At 26.2% G+C, this 24699-nt stretch overlaps 2 protein-coding genes across 4 annotated transcripts; one reads left to right on the plus strand and one right to left on the minus strand.

Moving 5' to 3' along the window:
- The first annotated feature begins 1913 nt into the window (after positions 1 to 1913).
- On the plus strand, positions 1914 to 2899 carry LOC129618546 (modular serine protease-like). Its single transcript, XM_055533352.1, has 2 exons — positions 1914 to 2224; positions 2301 to 2899. Exons 1-2 carry the CDS (start codon positions 1914 to 1916, stop codon positions 2797 to 2799), a joined length of 810 nt encoding a protein of 269 aa, XP_055389327.1. The 3' UTR covers positions 2800 to 2899.
- Positions 2900 to 17925: 15026 nt separating this feature from the next.
- Positions 17926 to 20613, minus strand: LOC129618610 (uncharacterized). Of its 3 annotated transcripts, none has more exons than XM_055533458.1 (4): positions 20392 to 20613; positions 18786 to 18995; positions 18510 to 18644; positions 17926 to 18448 (listed from the first exon to the last, which is right to left on the minus strand). In XM_055533458.1, exons 1-4 carry the CDS (start codon positions 20450 to 20452, stop codon positions 17955 to 17957), a joined length of 900 nt encoding a protein of 299 aa, XP_055389433.1. In that variant the 5' UTR covers positions 20453 to 20613; the 3' UTR covers positions 17926 to 17954. The 3 variants fall into 3 exon arrangements, with proteins under 3 accessions (XP_055389433.1, XP_055389432.1, XP_055389430.1); XM_055533457.1 differs by having other exon boundaries at positions 18795 to 19043; XM_055533455.1 differs by having other exon boundaries at positions 18786 to 19043.
- Between the last annotated feature and the right edge of the window lie 4086 nt (positions 20614 to 24699).

The raw sequence follows: 24699 nt of genomic DNA on the forward strand, positions 1-24699 counted from the left end.
TGAATCATCATTTAAACATAAACTTTTTGCAACTCTTGATAATAAAATCTTCCGTTTATTTCTTTACCCTTCAAATCGTGCAATACAAATAATGGATAAGGCTCTCTATTTATAACTTTATCTACTATAAAAATTTCCTTTGTCCATTTTTCTGTATATCCGTGCTCAAAAGTTGCTTTTTTTCTACGTACGCGCACCAAATCTCCAACGAAAATATCAACGAATAGTTTAGGGTCTTTTTTAAAACGTTTTTTAAAATTGTTATAAATTTCTGTAGTGTGTTTTGGTTGAACTTCTGCAGGACGAAATTTTGTAGTACTGTGTACAGAAACATTGTAACTTTTAACAAGTTGTGGTAAAATATCAATGTATCTTTTACTTGAACTTTCCGTGAAGAACTTGAACATCTTTTCTTTTAGCGTTCGATTGAATCTTTCAATTACTGCAGCTTTATTTGTTGATGCAATTGTTGGAAATCTTTGATTAATATTATTATGTTTTAAAAAACTTTTAAAGTTTATATTTTTAAATTCTCTACCCTCATCTGATTGAACCGTTTCTGGTTTTCTTTGACTTCCTGATATAATTTTACTAAAAGCTTTTGTAACTTCAGTTCCTGTTTTCCGTTTTAAAGGCACTACCCAAGCAAACTTGGAAAACACATCAATTACTGTTAACAAAAACGTGTAACCATCATTATACTTTTTAAACATTTTTAAATCACATAAATCTATTTCCCACAACTGATCAATTTTTTGCACTAGGTAATGATTTCTAGGAAACTTTGTTTTTACTGGATAATGCAAGGTATATGCTGGCTGACTTCTTAACCAAGCTTGAATTTTTTTCTGAGATATTTTTTCATTTTTTAAAGCTTTGTGAAGTTTATTAATTGAACCATAAAGATTTTCTTTATTTTTATCATAATATGTATTATGTATTTTGGAATTAACATTACTCATTTTAAAAAATCAACTTTTAGGTTTCAATGCTTTATATAAAAAAGAACTTGTGTCATAAAATTAACTTCTTATATAGGTACGGTATTTTAGTTCAAACAATTTTCAAAGTTTTTGATTTTCATAATCTTGTATTAAATTTTAAAACAAACATAATGCATGCAGATATTATCATCTTTTTTTTATAAACGTTAAAGGCTAACGGTATCGACTACCTCTTACCGCCTGCAAAATAAAAAAAAATATCTCTTATATCTTAATGCAAGAATTACATTGAAAAGAAGTTTTTGCTTTAAATATTTTTATAATTTACGTTTTCTTAATATAGGTACACTTTCAGTTTAATTTTAAAAAATCATAACTAATCTAACTTACTTTTAAATACTACATTTTTTATTCAGGTTTTTTTCTGTTCATTTTGTGATTCTTTTTTTACTATTTGATTTTTGTTACAAAAGCTTTCTTGTTTCAGCTTGTTCATCAACAACAACGTGGTTTTGTGCATATTACATTGCGATGCATATTTTTGTTTTTTTAAAAATTATACATTATCAGCATCGAAACTTTGCTGACATTCCATTGCTATTCATATTGCTATTTTATTTGAATTTGTATTGATGTTTTTATTTTCACGATATCTCTCTTATTATGCTTTCTGATCGACATTTCAATGCATGCAAACTTGCATTGTAATTTATTTTGTTGTTTTTTTCGCAGTTTCTCTCTTTTTTTTAATTCTCACTAAATGCATTGCTGATAATTTTTATTTTTTATTTTATTGTTTTTGTTTTTAATAGCTCGAGCTTTTTTTTTTGTATATTGGATTGTTCGTAGAAGTGCTACCGGGAAAATAGCCTTTCATTCACTCACGTTATTTTTATATATGAAATCAATAGGAGAAGTACTATTATACTACTCATAGATGATTGCGAAAGAGTTTGCGGCGAAAGTCAAATGGTTTATGAGCCAGATTCAATTCCTTTATTATATAAAAGCTCTCCAGCTGAAATTATATCAGCACCATGGCATGTTGGTATATATGCAAATTACACCGGCAATTTTGAATTTCAACAAATATGTGGAGGCACATTAATTCATTCAAATATTGTAATATCAGCTGGACATTGCTTTGATAATCCAGCTACAGGGAAAAAGTATCCAGTATCAAATTATCTTGTTGCTGCTGGTAAAAAATATCGAAAATACGAGGTTATTGAAAAGTTTCAATATTTTGCTGGTATAAAAGAAATACACACACCTCAAAAGTTTGTTATACACATTATATAACTATTTATTCCTAAATTGAAAAATATATTAAACAATTACATATTTTCGTTGCAGTTATCAAGCAGAACCATTACGAAATGATATTGCAGTTTTAATTTTGGATCATCATATTCAATATACTAGCCATATTAAACCCATATGTATTGAATGGAAGCCATATAATGAATATCTTGTTCAAGATAGAATTATCGGAAGAATTTATGGATGGGGATCAACCTCTTCAGATGATGAATCACCCGGAGAACTACAAACAATTAATATGTTAACAATTGAAAATGGATTATGTAAAAGAATGGTCCATCCAAATTTTAGAGCAGATATCGGTGGTGATAAATTTTGCTCAACGAATGAAGAAAATGCTACTGCTTGCCGTGGTGACAGTGGCGGTGGTTTTGTTATCGCAAGTGGATCGCATTTTTTGTTAGGAGTTGTTAGTACTGGAATAGATTTTAAGAAATATTGTTCAGATGGTTTCATAACAACATGTACAAATATACAATTTTTTCAAGATTTTATAAAATCGGTTATTACAAAGAGTAGAGAAAATGATTAAAGAATAAATTATTTGTAAAACTAAAACAAGCCACTAATTTCTACCAATTGTTTTTAACATTCGGTGTATACTGGTACAAGGCATACACAATAAACTGTTTTGCGATTTTATCCCAAAATAAATAATTGTAAATTATCAACAGTGCTAGAAAATGTTCTAAATTCTATGATTTATTTTTAATTTAAACTTGTGGAAAAATATTAAAATTAATTTTAAATATTGTCTAAATCCTAACGCGATGCTTTACAATTTAAGAACAAAGCATAATTGAGATGTTATTAAAAATTTCTCACTGACAAACTGGGAGAGTTCAAACCACTGGAAAATTTAAATAAGTTTGTTATATTTAAAAATAGAAATAGACAGTACTCCCCACAATTTATAGTGATTAACATTTTAAGTGGATTTAAGTGCTGCTAAATATTTATCAAACCTATTTCATCCTTTCGAAAAACTATCGCGCTAATAAATTCAAGTATTTTATAATAGGGAGGATTATAAATACCTTATCATTAGACCTTATATCAAATTTGCGTTTTCTCTATATATTAAACCCGGTAGTTATTCCAATCGTTCGATTTTCATAAATATTGTCCGTCTAATATGGTTATCCAACTCATGTTATTTAGAGTTTGCTGCTACCAAAATTTTCAATTTCAAAATGTAACATTGTTTAATAGTGGCTGTCACCACATCTGCACTTACCGATAATTATAATAATTATACATCTAGCATTAATCTATGTGAATTTATTTGCCAATGGTTAAAAAATTTCTGATTCCCATCAATTAACTATTTTAAATTACAATGTTATAGTGATTAACTTGTATCAAAAATCAACGTTTCAATTTTTATAAATTTATAATTTTTAAATAGTTGTTAAGACCACACAAGCAAGTAAAGTTGCCTCGGTTAACATTATAAATTTTTGTTTTACTTATATAATTACAATATTACGGACAAATGGCAAAAATTTGGTAACAAATATAGCATAAAGGAAGAAATAAAATGGTTGATGAAATTAGTTGTAGTTTCATAGAAATCAAAGATTTAACAAAATACATTTGCGTTCGTCGTATACTAATCTTATTCACGATATCAATATCAAATTCTGCCGCAAGATTTTGTGATAATTCAATTCTATTTACTTTTGGAATAAAATCATTTTGTGAATCAAAATCCGGATTCCCAATAAATTGTTTAAATAATCCTTCAAAAGCTTACATTCAATGCGAACCTGGCTATTATAATGACAAAAATATTTCATTACAAACTGTTGTTTGCATGGAAAATGCACAATGGTCTGAGCAACCAATACAATGCAAACCAAAATGTATTCATAGTCCAAGAGAAATTATGCTTATGCAAGTGGAAAAATTATATTTCCCTACTTCGTATGTAGAAATTTTAGAAATATCAGAGGAGTCAAACAAATTTCCTGGTTTAATTTTATTTGAAAGGCATATTTTAACAAAATGCGAATATACTATGAATAAAGAGGGGACATCTCTAAGAATACGTATACCTAAATCACAATTTTCATGGGAAGAACATAATATTTTTTATAATTTTATTAAACGTGAAATATATAATGATCAGGAATTATGTATTTTATATTTAGGTCCTAGTGACTATATAAAATTCGATGAAATCACAAAACCGAATTGCTTAGGATTTGAAATTTATGCTACAACTTCTATATTAACAGACTATCGAAGGCAAATCATTAAAAATTATTTTTTTTAATCATATTATAATTAAAATTGTATTTTTTTGTTTTAGAAAGCGTCCTGAATATAAAAATGTTTGTTATCCACCAACTTTGAATACAGAAGTACTCTGTTATGAACAAAAATTTGAATCATACATACAAATTCCACACACTTGGTATATTAATTATGTTAGAAAACCAATTGATTGTTCTAATGGTGCACCTTATATAATATTGAGATGCCATTTGGGCTATCAAAATAGAAAATCAACAACTAACAGTTTTCTTAACAAATGTTTTCTTAATAAATGGAAATATGAGACAGAAGATATTAACGATTGTGAAAATGTTTGTGGTCAAGTTATTAATATTACAGAATCTGAATCAATTCCATTAATGTATAAAAGTTCTCCGGTCGATGTTATATCAGCACCATGGCATGTCGGTATATATTCAAATAGTACAAATGATTTCGAACAAATGTGTGGCGGAACGATGATTCATTCAAATATTGTAATATCAGCTGGACATTGTTTTTATAATTTAGCTAATGGAGAAAAATATCCCGTATCCAATTATTTAGTTGGTTCTGGAAAAACATATAGAAAATATGATTTAGATGAAAAGTTTCAACATTTTGCTAGAGTAAAAGAGATACATACGCCTGAAAGGTTAATATTTTCAACACTCATACATTTACATACTCGTAATAAATGATTTATCTATAACTAATTAACTAATTTCAGTTATCAATACAATCCAGTCCGAAATGATATTGCAGTTTTAATTTTAGATCATCATATTGAATATACGAGTCATATTAAACCTATTTGCATTGAATGGAAACCATATAATGAATATCATATTCAAAATGGAATCATTGGAAGAGTATTCGGATGGGGATCAACATCTTTAGATGATAAACCAAGTGGTAAATTGCAAACAATTGAAGTATTAACTGTTACAAATACATTATGTAAAACGATGGTTCATCCTAATCAAAGAATTGAAATTACTGGTGATAAATTTTGTGCAACAAATTATAGAAATTCAACTGCATGTCGAGGTGATAGTGGTGGTGGTATGGTTATTAAAAAAGGATATGGAAATGAAGGAAAATATTATTTATTAGGTGTAATCAGTACTGGAATTAATTTCAATAAATATTGTTCTGATGGTTTTATGACTACATTTACGAATATACAATTCTTTCAAGATTTTATTAAATCTGTAATATTGAACAGTAGAGAAAATGATTAAAATTTTTAAATCATTAATAAAACTAAATCGTTCGTTTATTAAAAAAGTGGAAAATTATTCATAATCACTGCTATTAAAAATGAGCGATTATAGCTGCAAATAAATGAAAAATTTGTATGTTTAGAAAATTATTATAAATACGAGTATGCTCACATTGTACATAATATAATTACAAGTCTCACTAATTCTCCCACTCAATTACAATTCTAATTAATGAGTGAATAATTATAAAATTTTATAGTAAGCTTTGTAGGTATTGTTAAAGAGTAAATTATACTCACTGTACTTTTAAGAAAGCTTCAATTACAATAATTCTCATTTTATAATACCCGTACGAAAGTATGTTCGAAGGGTATACTAAATTTGCCTTACCGTTTGTAACGCTAAGAAATAACGGTCTTAGATATAGACTCAAGTGTATGTTTTTGATCAGCGTCGAATTCTGAGTTGATTTATCTTTGTCTGTCCGTCGTCCGTTCATCCGTCCGTTCGTCGGTCCGTCCGTTCGTCCGTCCGTCCGTTCATCCGTCCATCCGTTCGTTTCCATTTTCAAAATTTCACACAAAAGAATATATTAGTAGGACCAATGTGTCTGATAAAAGTGATTAAAATTGCTTGGCTCTTTCTGGTAGCTGCCATACAACTCTAAAAGTTATTTGGCTTATCTCAGAAGCTATTGAAACTATAATATAGAAATCTCGTAAAAACAATGATATTATTAGGGCTGTTATGTGTAGAAAAATAATTGAAATTTCTTGACTAGTTTCACATAGAAAATATTGAAAACACAATACTGAAATTTTTCATAAATTAATATGGTGATATGGCAACTTAAAGTCATAGCCTGTCTTATAGTTAGCTATGGCATATTCATACGCACATAAGATAACAAATACGTACGGGTATCACAGAGTTAACACGGTCAACTCTATTTTTTCTCGTTTTTAATAATAATTGTTTTATTAACAATTATTATTGAAACCATATAATTCATCAATTCTCAGTTATATAAAAATAAGTTTTTATCTAAATCAATATTTTGTTTAAATAATCCAACAAAACCTTATATATTGTATATGAATTTGGTTTCCACAATAGTTCACATATCCCGTGAGATAACTGAAATTTTATGAACAAAAACCTTTAAAAGAAGCTTATTTAATAATAGCGAGAAATTCATTTTCCTCCTAAATTTTATTTATCGATATTTAAAATTTTAATACCAATTATTGTATTCAAACCATAAAATTTCTAATTCTACATACCAATTATGCGTATATCATATCCAGTTAACTCCTACGCAGCTGCTTATTCCAATTATCTTAAAATGACACAAATAAATGAAAAGACACAATGATCACTGATCACTGATGGCCACTGATAGTAATTGTGGGATTGAACAACTTCTCTTCAAATTTTTTAACAGCTTTCTCCGAGTTATTAAAATTTTTAGAAATCTCACTAATATCTTGCAAATAATAGTTAGTTTTACCAGTACAATTAGAAAACATTGTGGAAAAATTACTTTCATTTTCAACAGAAATCATTAAAATATTAATTTTGTTCTCTGAATATGGTGTTCTTCTGATGATTTCTTCATCTTATTAAAAAATTTTCAACCAATATATAAAAAAATAATAGCGCTGCTCTTGTGTTCTAATAAAAATACCAATTAAGTATTCCAGACATAATCGTAATTAATTATTCAATTCTGAACTTTCTTTTACGACATTCCAATATATACTTACATATAATAGTATGTACAAGTATATAGGCTTAAAACATGATCTAAAATATTACATAATACAAACATAATAATAAGTTTTAAATAATATAATCCATTTTATTCTCATTGAGAAATTTTTTTTTAACATCAACATGTAAAAACAATTAATTTTCAAAACAAAAATCTTTATTATCTTTATAATTTTGTGTAAGTATGTGTGTACTATAGCAATGCTTACCAGGACAGTGTGAGTGCTATTAGGTATTAAACATTCTGTTGTTGATTTTAATGTTAGTAATCATGTAGGATTTTTTATTTAAAAATTTTTACAATTAAAATATTTTTCATCAACTAATAAAAAAAAAAATTGTTTTTTTTTTTTCTTTTGCTTTAAAAGAAATCCTTTAAGGATGACATGTACACATTAAATTAAATATCAAGAAAAATACATTAAAATGGCTGGTTACAAATTGCAAAATAATGCAAATATGTTGTTTTTTTTTTTTTGATTATTATGTATAAGTTTATATAAAATTTATTATTTATACAAATGGAATATGTTTTGCAAGGTATTATAAAATTAAAATTCTGTTTGTAATTTTAAAATAAAAAGTAAATGAGTCATGGAATTTTCGACCATTTCTTTTATAATTGAAGGGCTGAAAACGGTGTTTTAAACAATGACTAATTACAAGTGAAATTTTTTTTTTTTTTGTTGAGAGAAACATAGGTTTGAGTACTCCAATTTACACAATTCTATGGCTTTATAATTCGAGAAGTTGATTTTTCAAATAATATTTTTTTTGCAAACAACAACGAAAATATCGAAAAACGGAATTGAAGGAGAAAGCTTTGTAATTTTTGAGTAAATAAAATCCAATAGTAGTGTAAAAAACCCAGGATTTTCCCTAAACCCCTTAATTATAAAACTTATAAAATTGTTATAAAGTATAAGCTTTCATAATTTTTATAAAATGACAGCATTGTGTATAATATAATATATTTCAAATGCACAAATTAAGTTGTGTTCTGAAACCGAGGTGACCAATAATAAGAAATTTATTGAAAATATGCCAATTCACTAAAATTTATGATATTTAAATAACAGAATGTTGATAGAATTGAAACAGCTCAATATTAATACGTCGGCCGACTGTTGCTCCACTTTTGCTACGTTGGATTTTCTTTCATTAAACAGACAAGGATAACCATTAATCCAAAGGAAACTTATATCGAGGCGTAACGTATTGCCTTTAAAACATACTACTTTTTGCTATTGAAAGACAAACCAATTGTTGAGATTAATTTGACTGACTATCTTCACCAATAACTATCTTTAACAAGGTATCCCAAAATTGTCAAAGTCAATACATTAAAGCATACATCCTTATAATATTATGCCATACATTCTATTATATATATTTTTCTTAATGATTTTCCACAACATTTAACATTAAATTTATTATAAAAACTCCCCCGTCTTATAAGAATAGACGAATTTATTAACATTCAGTTTGTTTCTCTTTTTTTCTTGCGCCCATTTTAAAGTATGAGAATAATAGAAATGTTTTTAATATTGAAAAGGATAACAGAATGAGACGAGAAAATGTTGTCTTGTCTTATTCTTTGATAAACTATTCAAATATAATAATGTAATATAAATGCGTAACTATGTATATAAAATATATTTTTATTTATACAACTCGTATTTATGTTTTATGGCATACTACAATATGTTAAGTTAGTACAAATAATTTGAATAAAACTTTTCATTTTTAGATTAATCAGACATGTCAAACGAAAGATTTCAAAAATTTTGCAGTAGGAAGAATTGGAATTTTTACGTTTTTAATTTCATGATGCAAATTATTAAATCAAGAACTCGAGTGAAGACATATAAGAAAATTGAGGTCCAAATTATAATATTTTTATTAATTATTATTTCAAAAATATCTCAGTAAGATTAAATTATTTTTTACTACTTAAAACTGTTATACCATATTTTGTATTGTATAACTGTTATACCATATTTAAAACTGTTATACCATATACATATAGTATGATATACCATACTATTTAAAACTGTTATACATTTTGTACTACATAAAACTGTTAAGCTGTTATACCAAAAAACTAGCCTGCTACAATTTAACAGTTTGGTATAACTATTATTATTATAATAACCGAAAATGGTATAATAGTGACTAGTGAGTAATCGTTATTGGAAACTTCCCCCAAAACCTACACTTATATTGAATTTTCCAATAAAATTAAGCTCCAATTTCGCTCCTATAAAAACTATATAGAATTTTTTATAGTTAATAAGAAATTTTCAATTTAAAAATTATTTATTTATTATTATGTTTCATGCATATAAAATTATAATAAGCTCATAACATCACCCTCACTCTATTGAAAAAATAAATAATATTTTCTTTTTTTTCGATTCAAATTATAACATTTTGTTTTATATAACAAAAAGTTAAATATATGCTATTAAAATTAAAAGATTTTATCAATTTCTCTTCCAAATATTTTAAATTTATTTATATAATTGTATTTGAATGCCTTAGCATAAATATATGACAATATTTTAAAAAAAATACCCAACACTAGGATATCGAAGTGAATACAAAATTATGTTTTTGTATACATGTAGTGATTCCATAGACACTAACTGCTATACACCAATTATCGCATATATGTCGCATATATAGTATCGCATATAGCATGTTTTCATAATAACAGTGTACTCCATTTTAAATTTAAAAGTGATTTAGCTTCTCTTGTTATAAATGTTCAATTTCTCCTGGACATGCGACAAAATTTACCGACCACGTTACGTACAATAACGAAAGCCTTTGTAATTTCACCAAATTAGACATATTGAGTTTTCAACAGAAATTCATTTTTCAATTATAATACAAAAGCAATTTTATATAGATAGGTTAACTCAAACATTTGTTATATTTTAAAAATTTCTTAAAATTGGCGAACTAGGCTCAGTTACGTCAGAAATTCAAATAATAACATTAATTTTCTCATTTAACTTATTCTAAATACTCATATAACGCACAAATTCCTGATGAATGCACGCTTCCTAAATAGTGCACACTTTCTGAATGAACAACCCTTTAAATGGATGATACTGTACTATACAAAAATTATAATCTCTTAAAAATATTATGCAAAACACATTTTATATTCAGTTAATAATTATCCTTTGATACTCGTAATAGACATTATAATAGACAAATAAATTAAAAGAGCCTGGACAGCGTTTAATTAGATAAATTTTATATTCTATTTTATTTTGCCTTCTCTTTTTTTGTTATTCGACTACTAACACTACTTGCTTGCTTGCTTGCTTATCCCCATTTTTATTTATGATGCAATTTTATAATTCAAATCACAAATAAATAGAAAACAAAACAAAATGTAAAACTACATAGCATTTTTTCCCCGAAATTTTATCCTTAGAGATTTACACTGGATAATATTAAAACGCGGATAATAATACGGAAAAAAAAAATAAAAAAGAATAAAACTTGTAACAATATTGAAGTTGAGAAAGAATTTTAATTTCTGCCAAAAAAAAATTATAATTTTCACATTAAATATTATAAAATAAATTTAAAAAAAAAAGCAATAAAGAGCAGCATGAAAAATTAATTTATTAGTTAATTATCGAGCAATGGCAACGAATACTAAGAGCTAACAAGGATTATATGTCCTTAACAAAATGCTGTATGGATTCAAGTGGGTTAGATTAAATTTCTATTCAACTTGTCTTCCAAAAATTAAACATCTTGGGAGAGTAATAATTCATGGGATAGAATTGAAATTGAACGCCTTACAGTACAAACATCCAAATTAAATCGAAGATTCCGAAGATTTTAGAAAATTTCTGAATTAGCTTTCCATTCATAAAATGAAAATATTGATTAAAATTTTGAGGAAAATCAATTTTTTCTCAAATATTGTCAAAATTAATAAATTTTTGCTCATACTGTTATAAAAGTTAGACGTCTTAGAATTGCTTTAAAATTTAAATCACCCCTTAATATCAGGCAAAATGTGATTGTTCATTTAATCATTATTGAAAAATAGGAAAGATCATGTAAAAATGACAATTGTATACACCCCTAAACCGCTTTTTGTTGAAGAATTCAAAATCCCACCTTATTCAAAATATTCAAAAATTTAAATTTTAATTTAGAAATTTGTTAAAATAAATTTTACTTAAGTTGTCACAATAATAAATAATTCGCAACCTGTTTTCAAGGTTTTTATTCTCCTCAAACTGTTATATTTGCCAAACTATTACTATTTAATATAAACTCTCAAAACAATATAAATAGTGTTGTTCACATTGTACAACCATGTATCACTTAAGTTCAGATATTACACTAAACACACATTATTATTTAATCGACATGGGACCTTACTATGTAATTTGAATTTCGTGAAACAATTTTCGTATTTGTAGAAAAAATGGAAAAGCATGGTACTATCTTATAATTTTTTCGAATATGAAAATTGTTTTACGAAAGTTGAATTACGTAGTTACGACCCAGTAAATGGTTCGACACTGTTATATAAAAACAAACTCGAAATTAGACTTACCGATCGAATTTTTCCGTGCAGATATTTTTGTTTAACCTGTATCTGGCTCGTCACTGTTCAATTTCAAACAGTTCAAAATTTGATTTTCTAATCAATCTTTTCCGGGCAGATATTGTTGGGCTAAACCTCAAATAAAATCTGAAATAGCATTAATCGGCCTTCGATTTTATTCTTGATCTTAAAATTAATTAAGACCTCTCTGTATTCTATAACTACTTACTTTCTTTTTGTATATACTCTCAAATAAAATTCTGTTATAACTATAATATTATTGAAATCTTATTTACTTAGATATATTTCCAAAATTCTACAATAAATTTGTAAAAGAATTATTTCCCAAAATGAAATTTAAAATCAATAATTTGTAATCATTTGTTTCTCAATTCAAAACTTGGTTATTTTACAATTGTATAATCTGCACACACAATACTACTCTTAAGTATTTCATATAGGTTATAAATCACATTATTCAAATAAACAATTTTTATTTGCGGTTTTAAATATCTATAGATTTTGTCTATTTTTTAAAAAACAAAAATATTAGACAAACATCCTTGCTTTAATAATAATTTTTAAAAATTTATTTAATATTCTTTGATAAATTGAAACTATTTTAATCAGAATTTTGAACCAAAAATAAAACCAAATTTTTTTTATTTAATTTAATTTAAAAGATGAAGTTCTTGTATATAGGACCAAAAAATTAATGCAATACTACAATATTTAAAACCCTAAAATTAAAATTGATGTTAGGACAATATTTGTAATATTCTTAAAAATTACATTACATTTATCCGACCACAGTTGACTTATCATTTCGCGTATAAAAAACTGACATATTTTAGGCATGACATCTATGCCATATAGCATATGAAATGCCTAAAATTCAGAACTCTTTAGAAAATGAATACGTTTACAACAGGAACAATAACAAAAGTGCATACATTACCTTGTCACAAGTTTATGATGTTGACCCCGCTGTCTTAATTTTATGAATTGTTGAATTCAATCGCTTATTGCAGCAACAAATATTAAATTATTTTTCGAAATTCTTTATGTGTGTATAGACGTAATTGCAGCATGTCATTCAATAAAAGCTTCCAAATCATTCAGTGATATCACTTTGTACAATTGTCGTGCTCTCGTCCTATCACAATTATGTGAACAGTTCAATATTCCAATCGTTCAACCGTTTCGTTTGATGGATTGTAGTTTCTACTAGAGTACGTGCATTAGAAACAACTCAAAAATTTGAGATTTTTTGCCGATTCTTATTAAAATTATTGCCATATCAAAGTTACAACATATTTATAGCCTATGATACTTTTTACTAGAACTCTTTTTTCATACAGTCTTTTGAAAACACTTATACATAATTTAAATTTGAAAGAATCTATTCTAAAAATAACACTTTCCATTATTATTTTTTATTCTCTTAAAATTTTTTTATATTTTTTTATTTTTTTCAAATTTTTATCCGAAATAAATTTTTAATATATTTTATTTATTTAAAATATTTACAATTTATCTATATCTAATATAAAAATCCGGTAGGAATATATAGAGTATAATATAAGAGTAAAAAAAGGACAAAATTTTACTTATATATAAAAATTTTTATTTAGTTTCGAAAATCTCTCAGTATAGTAGTAGAACATCTCTTTACTTTATTTGTCTACCAAAATAAATAAAAAAAAGAAAAAAATTATAAATCAAAGATCGAAAATGAATAATGCCACATAATACTTAGGTATACAAGTATACACTTACATAACACAAGTGAATATCCTGAAGGATAAATAAAACCACATCAAAAACAAAACAAAAATGGAATTCTTTTTTTTTTTTTCAATTTTTAATGCCATTCCAATTGAATTGTATGTGTTTATATACAAACATTATATTTGTAGAGCAATTGAAAGAATGTAAAGGTAAATAAATATACAAATATTTTGTACAGATCATTACACAATTTTTAAGAAGTTTTTATAAACTCTTATACAAATCATCAGTCCTATCACAATCACTCTATAATAATATACTTTCATTCACATTCAATGTATCGGGTTGTTCAATTGAAAATTTTCTTAATTACTTATTTTATATAGATTTTGTCGGAAATTTTAAGGCATGACGTAGTTAAATGTGGCCGACATCATAGGTTTAGTGGCTAATGTTGATTCCACGAAATGACAGATCAAATCCAGTCTATTCTACTGTTTTTGTAACTTCTTTTTTAATTAGATTAAACAAAAATTTATATTTATACACATTTAGGAAGCACAGCACGGTCAAGCGAAGATTTTATGTCATAACGAATTCGAGCAAGTTTAGAAGTTCAATGAAAGGTATTTCCGGAATTGTGAGTATATAAAATTTCCTGTTGTTTTGCCAGGTCGAATCAATTGGATCTTCGGTGCTTTTCTAACTGACTTTAAATCCATTTTTTCCTACAACACGTTGTGCTGTAAACCATTGGATTCTTATGTTGTAATGAAATCGAAGAACTTGAGAGTTTCGATGATCTTCAACTTCGTAATTTTGACTATATAACTGTTTCCCCTCATGTTTTTAGATTATTATCGATCAAAGTTTTGTACTCACCCAGTATTTGTACTATAAATTCTCCTTAAACTTCAAAATTAGTGAATCTTCTAAGAAAACAAAATTTTACAAAAGAGCTGTGATAGCTATAGTGTTCGATCACAAAAATTACAGTATAATATGAAAATACTCGTGAGAATTTTTTGTCCATCCACGTAATTTTCTTGGAACATTTTTGATGGTTGTGAACCAGAAGACATTTGCCCTGTCGAAGTACTGGCAAATTTATTCAGTGATCTAACCGTAACAACTACCAATACTGTCTCTTTCTCTCGTAAACACTATCACTCTCATTGAGTTAGATTTTGTTTACCTTTTCATACCAATAAATTTACAGTGGGTTTATGTCTAAGGTAACCCAGCCGCCTTTTGTCCAATTTGAGTAATCTTTTATATTATTTTTCTAATATTGCAAAATTCTTTAAAAGGTTTGCTGATTTATCATTTGAAAAAATTAATAATAGAGAAATAAAATGTTTTCTTTTTTTTTTTTTGTGTTTTCTCTCATTTTCTATCGAAAATAGAATCGAAAGTACATTATAAAAAAAAAAAAATTTTTTTTTTTTGTAAATACTACAAGAACAGAGATATTTTCTTGCTTGAAAAGTTTTGTTTCTATTGTTACCAATCACAGAATAATAAAGAAAAGCAACAAAAAACAAAAATATCCTTTCCAAATATTGAGTGGGTATGAGTTAAATAAATACTTTAATTTTACTATTCGTTGGATTTATACTAAATTCCATAAAATGTATTAAAAGATTTCGAATATAACATTATATTTGAAAAATTTCAATGAATATATGGAAACTTTGAAATCAATCAATTTTAGTATGAAAACTTGTAAGCCCTTTTCTTATCATCGCCGTAATAAAATTTCTTACAATTTTTGAATTCACTTATGATATTATAGAAATAGTTACCAAAATCTCTCTAAATAAAAAGCAGTCTTTAAATTATAAGCTGGAATTTCTTTCAGAATTGCGATTAATAGAACAATAAATTGTAAAATTGCATCAACAAAAAATCTCTACCGAATCTTAACCAATTTTGATTCTGAGCTTAATTTTCTTGACTTTCATTTATAGATTTCTACAATTAATATTCATTACAATTAATAATCCAACATTGGTGTAAACCAACCTTAAAAATTTAAACTCAATCGAGCAATATTTCATCTCATAACAAATTGTAGACATCCTTAACATCTAAGAAGCCCAACAAAGAATAACAAAAAGAAAATAATAAATGTTTTCCTACAGGGTGGTCAATCAACCATTCACTCATATTATTATTATTGCTTCCCTTATTGCACATCCTCAAAATAATATTTTTAAACGCACATTAAGCAAAATAGTACTTGCATACTACAATTTTCACATTGTGAAAAGAGGGAAAACTAAGAAGAAAAAGGAAAGTAAAATATGTTACGTGTCAATGATAAAATGTTAGTTGTTAAGATGAGTTAAAAAGGAAAAGTAAAGGCAATAATAAGAAAAATAATGGTAAATTTTGGAGAATTTTTTTAAATAGAAAAATCCAAAAAAGGATGAAAATATTTTATTGTATTTGATTTCCTTTTTCTTGTTTTATCAACAAAATTATCCGTAGTCTGCCTCACATTCCCACAATACCTTTCTTATCATTTTATTTGTGTATAGTCATTATCACTATCACACCTATTCCAATTGATTATTTTTATTGTTCAAGTGTGTATATACAAAACATATTTACAGAAAAAGGAGTTTCCAATGTATATTCCTTGATTTTATCCAACTTTATTTTTGTTTAGGTAAATATAGTACCACATCATCATAAAATCAGAATTACTTGGATAAGGAGAAAAATCGATCACATAATGAATCTATTGGGAACTTGTATTTTAAATGAGTTAATACGATCTTCAGGAACAAATAAATTGCATAATGGATGACATATTCTAAACAAAATAATTATTTTTCAAGCCAATAATATAAAGGTATCTAAGATTATGCAAGATTCTCTCAATGATAAATCAATTTTTGAAGGTTCAGTTTCTTTTAGTTTGATTAGTAAATGAATTTTAATAGTTTTAACCAATCAAACTGACAATTTTAGAAGATACTACTTGTAGAATAGCTACCGCAGCTTATGCCACGGTCTATACCGTTTGAAAATTTGTTATTTATTACGATATTAGAAACTGTTTATTTAGTTGCTGCTATTCAATATATTATTTAGAAACCATAATTAAAATATTTCTTTATATATGTATATAAACCTATACATATATAATTTGTGTTTTGTTCGTCGTTATAACTAATTCTATTGTTAAATTTCCGGGCTTATGCTTGTAAACACATCTAATAATTTTAATAACAATTTCGGCCATGACAATCAGTCTCTTTTTTTTTTCAATTTTCATCTTGAAAATTTTTACAATATTTAAAACAAACATAAATGAAATCTTAAATGACATTTATTCATATACATTTTCTATATGTACAAAACAAACTATTCTTGAAAACATTTTGCCTATTGTTTTAAAAAATATTTTATGGGAAACAGTTTTAAATTGTCACATGTAAAAACACAAAACATTCATATTTGTATATGGGTCTGATTTTAATAGGAAAAAAAAATTTAAAATATACGACAATTAAAATCGCAAAACATAATTAGTTTTCTTATATATACAATAATTACGTAAACGAGGGAAAATACGGTATCATTAAAAGTATTACAGGTTTAAGAATTGTTGAAAATCAAATTGAAATTAAACTAATAGCCATTAACTCTTATAAAAACTATGTTTAGAGCTCCCAACCCCCCCTCTGTTTAGAGCTCCCAAATGAAAAAATTGCCTAATAATAAATTCCATCTGTTTAAAATGCCCACCATTTAGCGAAATCCCGAAATTCTGACCCAAAATTAATAAAATCTTTTTTGAATTGTTTCAGGTGTATTACCCGAAATTGTATAAACAACAAAATAATATCATTGATCGTGGTACGGCTTGCAGATTCAAATTTGTTCAAATTTATTAATTATTCAAACCGGATTCAACTGACTTCAGCACTAGCATTTAAATAAATAATACTGTATGACAAATTTTGATCAAACTAACGAAAATTTCAAGAAATATGAAATATTTTCATATAGATCCGGCCCAAAAAACATTTTACAAACTTTTGAGCTTAAGTGAATTAAATAACATTAATTTATATTGCTTAACTATAATTATTAAAATCATTTATTCCTTTTACTTGAATATGGTAAATCTAATTTATCATCAACTTTTAAATATCCGATACGACTTTGACGACGATTTCTACCATCATTTGATATACAATAACATGGTTTCCATTGTGGTCCTTCATATGTTTTAAAACCACCCGAATAATATGCACGTTCTGTTGTCCATATATTTGTCATTGGTATATAACCAGTCCAACCATTATTATCTCTTCGATTATTAGTGTTATCAGTACGATAACCAACTCTTCCACCACCACTTAATCCACTAACACCACTATGATAATATTCTTGATCATTTGTTAATGAATAACCCGGATAATAATTATTTCTATTCCCATCATTAAAATTTGGTCCACTACTATGATGTCGTTGTGGTGGTTGATCATTATTCCAATGATGATCTTGTTTTGGATCATATGGTCTTCTTGGACGATGTGTTGAACTATCACGACCTTTAAATATTGGAATATCAGCATCATCAGCATCTTAAATAAAATTAAATTTAAAATTTAAAAAATTTATATAAGAGAAGAAAAATAAAAGTACCTTTATCTTTTGGATATGTTGAATTACCAGTGTCACTATCATCTGAAATTTCAAATGTTATATCTGTATGTATTCCAACACGTTTTCCTTTCTTCGGTTCAAGTATTTCAACACTTTCTTTACTACCGGATGAATCTGTTAATTAAATATAGTTTAAAAAATTTTAATTTAACGGCTCAGGAAAACGAAAATCACTAGAAAATTCTGAAGCAGATAACCTAGTAGTTCTGATATATTCAAGAATAATACTTTAATATCAAAATATAATTCGAATACCTGATTTACCATTTGGACCAGTATCAACTGTAACACGTACTCCTTGAATTTTTGGTGATGATGGTTTTCCTTGAATACCACTTGTTCCACTACTACCACTACCTTTTGGATGTTTTGAAGATGGTATATTACTTGGTGTTGATGATTGTTCTTCATCTGAATTTTCTAAATCTAATTTTGGATCAACTTTTCCTTTATCTTGTCTTTCTCCTATAGGTGAATAAGATTCAGGTATTGATATTGACAAAATTTGTTCTCCTAATTACATAACATTATTAATATTTCAATAAAATTATTTTAGTTTTTTGATTTGTCGTGTCAGTATAAGTTTTATAATGTAAATGTTTTAGTGTTTAAGGATTTGTGATTGTAATTTTTACCCTACGTCAATGTAATTTAGCGTTTCTTTTATAGTTATACCGAAACAAACCGGTTTTATTTTAGAAATTGGCAAGAATTGTTGAATTCCCAACTTGATGTTACAACTTGAAAGATTGAAAAACCCAGGTAAAGATAAGACGTTGGCGCTTTTCGCTCATAGTCCAGGAATAATTTTTTGTTTAGATTTTAATATAATTGTTTTACAACTGAATACAAAGCTCCCTATAAAGAGTGTGCAACAGTCAAAATTCTTTTGGAATACGCCGAACTATTCTAAAGCCATCTACTGCAATAAATATGTGCAATCTGCTACCTTCAACTCGATTTCCTATTATCATATTCATTTATACTGGTTTAGGTGCCACGTTAAGTTATACACTCGAATAACCCTATTAAAGAAAATCTAAGTATTGATATTTGAGTTGTTCTTTGTACAGAAATACGTAGCTTTAACTACAACGTGGAAATCGGGAATAGTTTGCAAAATAAAGCAATTTTTTATGTAGAAATTCAAATATTTTTTTAGTCATCTACCGGAATAAATGTGTGTACAAACCCTAATCTCAACTATTCTTTCGTAAGGGCTGGTTCATTTATAGTAGGAGTGTATTACACGTTAGCGTGTTACGTGTCCTTGAATAGAACGCTAAAATCAATCACTTTCTTTTCAAATGTGTACAATATTTTCACTAACTGACTTTCAAAGAAAAATTTCTAATATTTATCACCGATAGATGGCTTCAATATACTATTGTATGTAATTTAAATTTAAATTCGTTGTATTTAAAATTCACATGTTAATTTTTAGATTTGTATAACAGAATAGTCGTTTCATTTATAATTTCATAATCTTTCTGCTAACATAAATAAAATTGTGCTGTTATTTCTTAATGGTCTTAAAATCTCATAAATAATAACACACTATTTTCATATTGCACGTATATTAATTAAAATATCGAAATTGTTATAATAATGTGAGAAAAGTGACATCATAACGGAAATGAATACCGTATGACTATATAAATTAAGTAACTATATCGTAAGTAACATTATGTAGTATGAATACAATATGTAATATAGATAAATGAGTATGTAAGAGGGGTATGTAAATACTTATAATATTATTATGTATGATATTATGTAAATCTACTATGTGTTTTCAATAATTATTAGAAATTTCCCATTTTAAAATATTTTATTAAATTCTAATTTATTTTAATATTACCAATTACACTATTTAAAATCACGAGCATCCATACAAGATTTATAAAATTCACGAATTTCATGATTATTTTCTTAATTTTACTTTTTATAAATTAAAATTTAATTAATTAAAATTTTATTTCAATATTGAACATGTTATATAATATGAAATATTTTCTCTTATTAATTATTAATGAATTTTTTCAAAACTAAACATAATTAAATAATTTTAATACCGCGCACCGCGAATTCTTCCTTATAACTAAATTACGATTTTTTAATTTAAAATTTTTTTAAATAGAATTTTTTTAATATTTAAAAAGCAATAATCGTTAAGATCCGGACTTTATTATCGTTTTAAATCTTAATTTTTTTTTCTTCTTAAAAATTATTAATATTTTTGTTTGTTATTAAAGTTAAAAGATTTTTATGTACTTACATAGATCGCAAATAAGTTTTGTTTATTTTTTTTTTACTTGTTTTTTTACTTGTTACTTGTATATTTAGCAACAGCATTGCATACAACAAGGGAGGAGATGTGATGGCACCAAATTTCATATGTGGAATTTTCAGCTGGAAGAGTAATTGGATTATTTTTAGTGTCTGTCTGTTTCGGTGCAGATCAGTATCTAAAGTTCGGCTGAAATGATTTTCATGCAAATTTATATGTGAATTTTTATCGAAAATTAGACGGTTTGTTCAAATTTTGCGATATATACCAGGTCTCTGGAGTAAGATTTTTACTACTGACCGATTTTACCTTTTCGACTATATTTATATTCTATATTTCCTGAAATTTTATATATAAGCTTAATTTTTCAGTACGAGAAGCCACATAACTTTTAAAAGAAATCAGCTGTCAGCATGTTCATGGTTACTTCGTGCGAAATTTACATTTTTGCACATATAAAGAGAAATAATCATCCGATTTTCTTGAAATTCATTAATTGTAAAACTTTTGAGAAAATCATGGTACGGAAACCTATATCAAGTGAGCAAATTTACATTTTTTAAAATAGCTAAGGTAGAATATTTGAGTTCTGTTTACTATCGGAAATAACTGGCGTATTTCCAGGGAATTCGGATAGAATAAAGTGAAATTCTACTAAAAGTTATATTCACATTTTTCTAGGTCTATTTGAAAAGAGAATTTAAAGGCCATTTTCATAATATTATTAAATCTTTACATAATACCAGGTCGGTTATGTGCTGACCACATCAAATTTTTTTTTATTGCGATTATATTTTTTTGTTTTTGTTTGTTTTTTTTTTATGTTATAAAGCGAGGGAGAAGCTTTTTTTGACTTAAAATATAATTTTAAATCATTTGATTGAAGTTCGAATATAAAAAAAAGGTATAGAGGTATATAAAGGTAAGAAGTAGTTTATGTATGTATACATATCTATAGATTGGGAGATTATTTAAAATAATCGATTCTTATAATACACAGGTAGTTCAAATTATAATGAATATTTTAAAGTTTAGATGAATTAGATTGAGAAAAGAATGGGAAAAATTTTAATTATCAATTTCAGATTGGTAATAATTCCTCTTCGAATAGTTTAATTTCATTTTATAGAAGAATATTAGCACAAATAAGTGATTAAGATCATTTAATTTCACTTTAATTTTGAATTAATTAAAAATATAATTGGAAAATAATATTTAATCGCAATCTACTAAAGAATCTTCACGATGTCTAAATATTGTAAGGAGCATTTAAAATTAATCATGAATAACAAATAATTCATTAAAATTTTTATAATTAAGATCTTAATTTTCAAATTACTAAATTGCACATATAAAATATTCCCTATATATAGATGCACTAAAAGCAGTATCAGTTGAAATAACTATTTTAATTATAATTTTTTTTTAATAAAGTTCTAAAAATGTATTCAACTAGCTCTGCGCTACTAATTATTTCGGCAAATATAAAAAACCTTATAACTTCAATTGTGTAACAAATCAAATCGCATAATCTCTAAGATTTTTATATTTTCAAATTTTATTTGACCGAATTCTTTATCGTGCCATAGCCTTTTTGAGAAATTAAAACTTATTCAGCGCGAGCAGAATTTGCAAAGAAAATAGGAGAGGTATACAGCCAATGCACAGCAAAGAACTTTCTAGTAATATGATCAGAAAAAAGGTGGAAATCTTTACGACTGCCTCAAAAGTTATTCGAGTTTATCAGTTTATAGGGGGAATATTGTAGCGAATGATTCGTAGTAAATCAATTGGGGTCACTATCTATATAAATTATTGCCATTTTAATTCTCAAGTTACAATACTATACACGGAATTTTTTAAAATGCTATTTAAGTAAAATTACAAGAAAATTTCTAATTTAACGTACCAACCCTAGACTAAAATTACAAAATTAAATTTAAGAATAATTCCACTAATAACTATTTTGTAATTGTAATAAATTTTTATTAAATTTAATTTTACATTTACAAAAAAAACGAAAAACAACTTACAAAAAAACTTTAACAATATTTTCATGTCTAGAAACAATAATCGTCCATTTAATTTGTAATTTTTTTTTTCTCATCTTTGATTTTCTAATAGTTTAGAAGGGAAAAAAAAGGCAGCTAATTTTGTTTTTTCTTTTTGCTTTTTTTGCTTTTCTACTACAAGTTAGATTAATTTTCAAATAAGTTTTCATTTAAAATAACAATCATAACTATTATTTAGTTTTTGTACTGTAAAAAATACCGTCAAGTTAGCAAAACGTTAGCAAAAAATACCGTCATTCATACCGTCGCACAGTTCAGGTTGTGTACAAAGTATTCTTAATATACAATGATAATAACCAAAGCAGTAATAAAAATAATCGAAAGTTAATTAATAAAACTCGTGAAAAAAAAGCTTCTTATACCTGAATTTTTCACCTGCGATATTCGTATATACATACAGTTTGACAACATTGAAATTAAGAAATCAACATTGTTAACTGGTCAGAGACTTTTACTAGAGTAGTAATAACAATTTTCAATAAAAAAATGTACAACAAATGCTAAAAGTGAGCTCCATTTGCAGTACGGAGGTATGCAAGGAGGCGCTTTGAAAAAATATTGACAATGGTTGCACACTGTTCGATGATAATTTTATTACATGCGAGTGCTCCCCAACTCCTGGTAAAATTTTATGGCATCATAGACAGGCATTTTTTTTGTAACCAATCGTACTTACAATTTCAACTGTTTTCATACCTGACCTGTGTAATTCTATAATAGTAATGCGTTTGTTATCGCAATTCATTTATATTCAAACAAAAAGTAAAGACACAGTTGACGGGTACTATTTGGGGTAAAATTGCATGACGAATGCGAATAATGAAACCAAATTGAAAAAAAAACCAGAATTATAACGAGAAAAATTAGTATTTCCAAAAGTACGGGAACTTTTCAGACACCCTGTATTTAATTATGTTTCGTGTAATATTAGAAGTATATAGAAAAGATTATACAGATTTTGAAAACTTTCAATTTCTAAAGTCTGTTGTCAGTGTTTGTTATTATTGTTTGCTCTTTATTTGTTTTTTTTTATAAATCTTAAATTTTATTAATTAAATTTATAAGAACATAAAAGCGATCCCGAAATTTATAAGAAAATGAAATAAAAAATCTAATATATATTCTATATACTCTAAATTTTCTATATAAATAGAGTTAAAGAATACGGTGTATAAACATGTATATAGCTTTGACGGGTGTTCCCATATTACATGAAAAGTCTTTGAAGTTTAATAGTGACAAAATACATTTTGATTAATGATTGTGTTCAGACTTAACTTCAATTTATAAGAGAATTAAGAAACAATTAATGGTAAAAATTATTTGATCTTATATTCTAATATTTTCAGTGGTTATCTAAATGGGTTGTCAGACAGTTCAATGGGTTGTCAAAAGAATAATGTTCATAATGAGAACTGGAATATTGTTATATTAATATGAAGAGCAGTATATAGGAAATTTATATGGTAATATTATTTATTTTTTACAAATTATTATTTTCAGGTTTTTAAGTTTAATGCTTTTATTACGGTTCCCATAGATTATTCAATGTGAGCTGAAAACAACGTTATCGTTAAATTTTGTCGAGTTTGGAATAGTTCACATTTTCTAGCAGAAAGTTCTTCTGATATTCATGAAAATTTAGCGGACTTTAATAACAAATACCTTAATAAACAAATTTATGCTGCAATATAACTGCCCAGTAACCGCGACAAAAGTGTACCACACAGGGATTAAAATTTTGAGAGACTAAAGCAACCCTATAACCGAGCTAAAACTAAATTTAAAAAAATGATCTGAATTTGTA

Source organism: Condylostylus longicornis, unplaced genomic scaffold (assembly GCF_029603195.1).
Source record: "Condylostylus longicornis isolate FDR11 unplaced genomic scaffold, ASM2960319v2 ptg000009l, whole genome shotgun sequence".
NCBI lineage: Eukaryota > Metazoa > Arthropoda > Insecta > Diptera > Dolichopodidae > Condylostylus > Condylostylus longicornis.